The sequence below is a fragment of the Temnothorax curvispinosus genome, unplaced genomic scaffold, assembly GCF_003070985.1.
Source record: "Temnothorax curvispinosus isolate PA1 unplaced genomic scaffold, ASM307098v1 QBEX01006643.1, whole genome shotgun sequence".
Classification (NCBI taxonomy): Eukaryota; Metazoa; Arthropoda; class Insecta; order Hymenoptera; family Formicidae; genus Temnothorax; species Temnothorax curvispinosus.
In genome coordinates, this window is record NW_020216423.1 from 196,007 (window position 1) to 203,030 (window position 7,024).

Genomic DNA, 7,024 nt, shown 5'->3' on the forward strand with positions numbered 1-7,024 from the left:
GGTGGTGGTGGTGGTGGTGGTGAAGGAGGTGGTATGTATCTAGGTGGTGGTGGCGGAGGAGGAGGTGGTGGCGGTGGAGGAGGAGGAGGTGGAGGTGGTGGCGGAGGAGGGGGAGGAGGAGGTGGCGGAGGAGGAGGAGGGGGAGGAGGTGGTGGTGGTGCAGGATAAGAATAACTAGGCTGAGCACTTGGATATCCTTGTTGACCACCTCTTTCCGTTGGTAACGAGAATGGCACGTTGGGTCGCTGATAAGAATATCCTGCTTGACGGCTGACGCGCGGCCAGCGTGCGCCAGCGCAATTGATCACCAACAAGATATATATTACCTAAAAATTATAACAAAATGCACTGTAGTGCCGAAATAAAAGCGAATAAAGAGAAAATAATGTTGAGACAACTTACCCATTTTGATGGTAGCATAAGCATTTCGCGTATGCTAGTCGTGCAACATGACAGTCGCTTTTATACGGGTGTTTTTACATTATCAGATTCATTTTCTGCGCCCTACCTGAAGACTGCATCCATCTAATGGCATTCTACTAACCCAAGTGATAGTTACAGCTTATTAAACTCGCTATTACACTCACCGCAAAATTGCGGGTTTCAAGTAGGGCAATAGCAAATTTTCTTTTTATTTTGTAAGAAACTCTTAAATATGTTGAAATAAAACTTCTATTTAGTACGACTATAATAATGTAAATATAGAATGTGAGCATCATAAACATTTACTCATTTTGTAGCTATTTAGACTCTCTTATGAACTAAGTCATATTACAGAATAATGAAATTTATTGGCAATTACAAGTTTAGGTATATGTATATTATATATATGTAGTGTGTAAAATATTTATTTTGTTATATATCTATTTTGTTTAAAATAATGTTAACATAAATATATTATTCATTCATTCATTCATAGATATTTGTCAATGTCATCAAACTTGCAGCATTCTCTCCGACCCATTTCATTTAACATTAGGCGTTTTCTGACACATTCTATGGCTTTGAAATAAATATTAAAATTATGTTATCTGCAATACATAGCCATAATAAGACATTTTGTATTCTTTAAAAAATATATATATATATATATATATATTGCACATTACATTTTCCTCTCTTTTAAAAGTAGTTACCTAAAAAGAAATAACAAACATCTCGCGCGTTGCACAGCGATGGTATTGCAACCGCATTGCAATAACCATTTCAAAATTATAAGACACAGTGCCAAATAACAAGTTAGTATATGCATATAAGTGAGAGGAAAATACCGTCATGAAAATAGACTTATCTCAAAAATGGAAGTTGCAAAATTGTAATATCGCAGTTTTGTACAGACGTTGCACATATTACTTACGCGACTTATAATTTTAAACATTTAAAATATTACGTGATTAAACTATATATGTATATTACAAAAAGAACTTTGTTTTATTTATGATATAAAAAAATATCTATGATATAATATAATATATGATATCAACTATATGCATATTTCCAGAAGAAGAGATAGAAAATATAAAGCGTATTCATAAAGAAATACATACTCAGATATACACATGTCGGCATTTTGTCTGCATATAGTGACGAAATTTGAAAATTAAAAATTGCTGCTATAGTTATTCAAAGATTCGTCCTCGTACGACATGAATTAGCAAATGAAAGAGGTCTTATCCAATGCTGTAAAAATTGCAGTAATATGCTGCTTATTTTTCCAAAAACAGCGCAATTTATTTATAATTAAATATTTGTAACATACTGCGTAAATAAAATTAACTTCATTTGTCTGGAATGACTGCGGACAATCGGAGATTGCAGGTCGAAGAACAACGCCGCAGTTCCAATAAGCCATGTGGCATAATCTCTATATGGCACACATAATTAACAACAACAATAAGTCACACCTCCGGGGCGGAGTTGTCACTCCATTTTTGGACTGGATTTTAAATAAAAATTCATAATTCCGATCATGAAAAATGATAGGATATTATATACATATTTTATTAATTATTTTTTAATAGAAAAATGGAATTTCTGCGGAAAATAATTACAAAAAAGCGCACGCACACTTGTGTACCCTACGCTCGCACGAAATGCACTGTTTTTCGTCAGCTCTGTTCTCTGTCATTTCTGAGCACACGCAGCACATATTATCCAAATCCTCGTCGGAATCGGACCACTGCTGCTTCCTTGACTTTGATTTTCGCCCGAAGTCTCCATGATATCGGCCACGTCATCCAAGTGTGCTATTTCATCATTATTCTTCTTCGTCAGTCGTTCAACATAGTTCTCGGGACTCCAAATTCCTGCAGGTAGCACATATATATTAGTTTTATATACGTTTTTTGAACGTATACTAATACATTAGTTTCATAACCGTAAAGAACATTAAGAAACGTTTGACCAAAAATGTTTTTGAAACTATGATTTAAGAAACGTATTTTTTACGTTTCTACAGTTAACAAAAACATTTGTTTTTCTTTTCAAAATTATAATTTGCTTTATCCAATAATAGCTTTAATAGTTTTTTTTGAAACATTTAAAAATTTATATTGCACAAAATAAATCATTTTATCCATGCACATGCATATATCCACTTCTTTACTTAAATTAATTTTGTCCTACTTACCTGCAGTCTTAATTTATTTGTTCGGACAAATTTGAGCTTAGAAAACTTCCAACAGTTGCAAAATAAATAACGTTCTGCTAAACAAGGCTATTGAAAGACGTTTATATGTTTGTTCTGTTTTAAAGAATTTCCTGAATTGGCGTACACACATCAGTATATAGTGCAATAGAGGAGATTGGGGCTTGTTGGCACAGTTTTCACAATTTTCACAATTTCGGCATTTTATTTCTTAAACAACTAATTATCATGACTAAACAGTGCTAATAATGATACTTTGATTTACTTCTCACGCTGAAGAACATTTAATTGCCACCTCTTGAATCAGTTTTCTTTTCTTTTATTGTAATATTCGATTAATTTAAATAAAACTTTGGGAAAAGTTCTATTGTTTCTTTCACTATAAATACATAAACGGAACGCATTGCCAACTTGCCTCTTATGCCAATAAACCCCTGTCTTCCCTAAGTTAGAGTGAGACAAGTATATTTTGTTTTACTCTAACTTATTGCACGAATATGTGCGCCAGTTCAGGAAATAAAATAAATAAAATATTTATTATGTTAGATATAATCACATATGATTATATATAAAATCAACATTAAATATAATTAGATATAACCACATACAATTATATATAACCATATATGGTTATATAATTATATGTGGTTATATATAATTATATACAATTATATCGGGTCATTTTTTATATCTAATTATATCTAATGTCGATTTTATATAATCATATGTGTATCATTATATCTAATCATTTTTTCTCGGGCTCGCACTATGGAGCTGCACAAATTTTTGTATTAGTTGTATTGTGGACTCTACTTTTATAGTAAAGTAGCACACTCTTAAAAAATAACTTTTGAAAATATATATAACAATTTTCTGAAACTTTTACTTAAATATATATGTCCGATATCTGATAAATATATAGTTCGTACCTGATCATACCTGATCAGATATTTAACATATACAATATAATACCAGATCATAATATCCTCAGATCTGGTCAATTTCCATATCTGACCGTGACCAATTGGATATGATCAGATATGAATATTTTTTTTCGGGGATGTACTTTAATAATATACTAATAAGGCCGGTATTCATAATCAGATCTTATTTCAAGACCGTCTTAAGTAATAATATCTTAAGATGCTAATACGGCTCTGTGATTTGTTAATAACATCTTAAAATTGTACTTAAGATGGTCTTAAATATAAGAACCGACTATGAATACCGGCCTGAGAACATCCTTATAATATCTTAATACTTTATGATATCGTCTGAACATTCTTAGAATATACATGTGCTATTAGGGGCACAAGGATTGACGTTAGTATTATGTCGTATCCGTCGCGTGATGCGACGCGACGGATATATGATCTACGCTAACGTCAATCCTTTGTGCGTTGACTCCCGACACCGACTTACGACTTACGACTTACGACAGAGTCGTAAACAGTTATGACAATCTTTGTGCTTTCGCCCAATCCCGTAAAGCCGTGATCAGACTACGGATTGGGATTGAGATTGGATTGAAATTTAATCAATCAGAATAAAGAAAACTAACTTCAAGTTTAGTGAACTTTGCTCTAATTGGTCGAATTTCAATCCAATCTCAATCCCAATTCGTAGTCTGATCACGGCTTAAGAAGGTAAAACTTAAGCGTAAGAAAATCGACCAATCTCAATCGAGTATTGTGTTGTCCATAACCCCAGTAGGGGAAAATAATCGATTGGAATTGGTTGATTTTCTTACGCTCACGTTTTACGTTTTTATGGGATTTTATATGTGAAAACCTTTATACTGGGTATCTCGTCAGTTGTCTGTGCTTTGTATTGGCCTTAAATTTTTAACCTATTGGAAGCCATGTATCAATGATCGCGTTCAACAGACCAAGCCGCTCAGTAGCAGTCGAACGTGATTGGCTCTTACTTTTAGAACCAACCAATCAACGCAGAGTGTTGATAAGACGAGACTCAACAGTTATGTTTGCTAAACGCGCTCAATGCTGTAGGCTTTTATGATGCTTTATGCGGAGTTTACAATGCGAGTCACAAGAAATTGATCAATCGCAGACGATTATTCTCCTCAAATTCGACTGTAATTGGTCAATTTTCCACGAGCCACGACCCACGACTCACATTATTGTAGACCCAGCATTAGTGCTGGTCTACAACCTGGCTTTAAAGAGTATTTAAGCTCTAAGCCGTAAGAAATTGACCAATCACAGTCGAGTATTTCCCTCACATTCTACTGTGATTGGTCAGTTTCTTAAGGCTTAGAGCTTAAATACCCTTTAAAGCAAGGTTGTAGATTACCACTTAAAGGTCAATCCAGACAAACTTGCATAGCGCATAAACATAAGCATAAGGCCCGGTCTACAATGGATGTCGGAAGTCGGAGTCGTAAGAAATTGACCAATCACAATCTATTATTCTCCTTGCAGTCGAAGAATAATGAACTGTGATTGGTCAATTTCTTACGACTCTGACTTCCGACATCCATTGTAGACCGGGCATAAGAGAATTGAAATTCAATCAATCAGAACAGAGAAAACTGATCTCAAGTTTAGTAAACTTTGCTCTGATTGGTCAAATTTCAATCCAATCGCAATCCCAATCCATCGTCTGATACGGGCATAAGGAAATAGACCAATCCGTTTCTTTGTATGGTTATGCACCTATGCAAGTTTCACCTTTTCCCTAGTGTGGTGTGCGCCTGTGCGGCGTGTGCGCAGTGCGCTGTGGTGCGCTGTGTGTGGATGTGTTGATTTTGATTCCGTTCTGTGGAAGATTCGCTTCGCTGTCGATTGCGGCTCAGTGGTCTGCAGTGGTCTGCATCGATTTCCACTCAGACTTCTAAGTAATTTCCATTTAGACTTCGCTACGCTAACAGTGATTCAGACTTTGTTTAACAAACAGTGGCAAATCTGGCCGTATTGTCCGCTGAAAAGCGGCAAGAGCTAATTTAATAGAAGAAGAAGAGAAGAAGAAGATTCGCTGTCACTTGATGAAATTCAGCAAGATGAACATCACTTCAGCAGGTGAATCGCCGAATAATCTTTCATTGCTCAAATAGTGTCGGTCTTTCATCGATTATGCGAAAATTTGACCGCTTTTGCAGGAACTTTCGCATGATGATTTGCAAGTCGTGCGAAACTTAACCTCGAAATCTCTCCGACAATTTCGGAGCAACCATTTTTGGCATGATAAAGAGAAATAAAGAAACAAATTTCACATTAGTTTATCGAGTAATATAAAAATTTTGTTTTATATTATTTATTATTTTATCATTTATCATTTTTGCGTGATAAAGAGAAATAAAGAAACAAATTTCACAGAAACTTATTAAGCAATACAAAGATTTTGTTTTATATCATTTAATATTTTTATCATTTATTATTTTTGCGCACGTAATATTAATTGTAATATATCATGATTGTATGATAACATCTATTTGAATGCAATTAAAATTGTTTCAGCTGGCATAATCTCCTTATTGGAAGAACCGATGCCTGAATTGAAGGTCTTTGCCTTGAAAAAGTTGGACATGATAGTTGATGAATTCTGGCCTGAAATTTCTGAAGCTATAGAGAAAATGTATGTAGGAAAGGAACAAAAAAAGATATTTATTGATTTTGACTATTTAACATTATTACAATTGTTATTATATCTTATTGTTTGTTCTGTTGCTTGTTAGATTCCTATTCTCTAAACAAATACCTTATTTGCAGTGAGATCCTGCACGAAGATAAATTATTTCAACAACATGAGTTAGCCGCTCTAGTTGCCAGCAAAGTATATTATCATTTGGGGAGTTTCGAGGATTCGTTGACTTATGCCCTTGGAGCGGGAGAGCTATTTGATGTCAATGCTCGAAATGAATATGTCGACACTACTATTGGTATATGCTGAAATCATTATGAGTGGCATTTAATCTCTTAACCTATTAACTTTTAATTGTCAAATTTTTTAGCCAAGTGTATTGATTATTATACTCAGCAACGTGTCTTGGAAGCGGAAGGAAAACTTCCACCAGGCAGCAAGGGTATTGATCCCAGACTGGAGGGAATAGTAAATCGAATGTTCCAACGTTGTCTGGATGATAATCAGTATCGTCAAGCCTTGGGCCTTGCTTTGGAGACACGCAGGATGGACATATTTGAAGCGGCTATTATGCAGTCTGTAAGTATTTTGCTATTGATTTTTTTACGATAGTTGCATAGTTTTATTATTTCCGTAATAGTTTATAATTATTCCCTATTTTTTATTCGCAATCTTTAATTTTCCAATCAATCTCTTATAAACTGAAATATATGAAATGAGAATCGAGAATGGACTCGAGGCTCGCTAATTATGAATCAACTGTTCTTATACTGGTTT

The 7,024-nt window shown here is 34.5% G+C and overlaps 1 protein-coding gene across 1 annotated transcript in view; it reads left to right on the forward strand.

Annotated features, from left to right (window-relative positions):
• Positions 1-5,409: 5,409 nt before the first annotated feature.
• The window catches only part of LOC112456058 (26S proteasome non-ATPase regulatory subunit 1), a 50,151-nt gene continuing 48,536 nt past the window's right edge, over positions 5,410-7,024 (forward strand). Inside the window, exons 1-4 of the mRNA XM_025018340.1 lie at positions 5,410-5,685; positions 6,124-6,241; positions 6,376-6,545; positions 6,618-6,826. Of these exons, the coding sequence (XP_024874108.1) occupies positions 5,652-5,685; positions 6,124-6,241; positions 6,376-6,545; positions 6,618-6,826 (531 nt within the window). The 5' untranslated portion in view covers positions 5,410-5,651. The remainder of the gene's footprint in view (positions 5,686-6,123; positions 6,242-6,375; positions 6,546-6,617; positions 6,827-7,024) is intronic.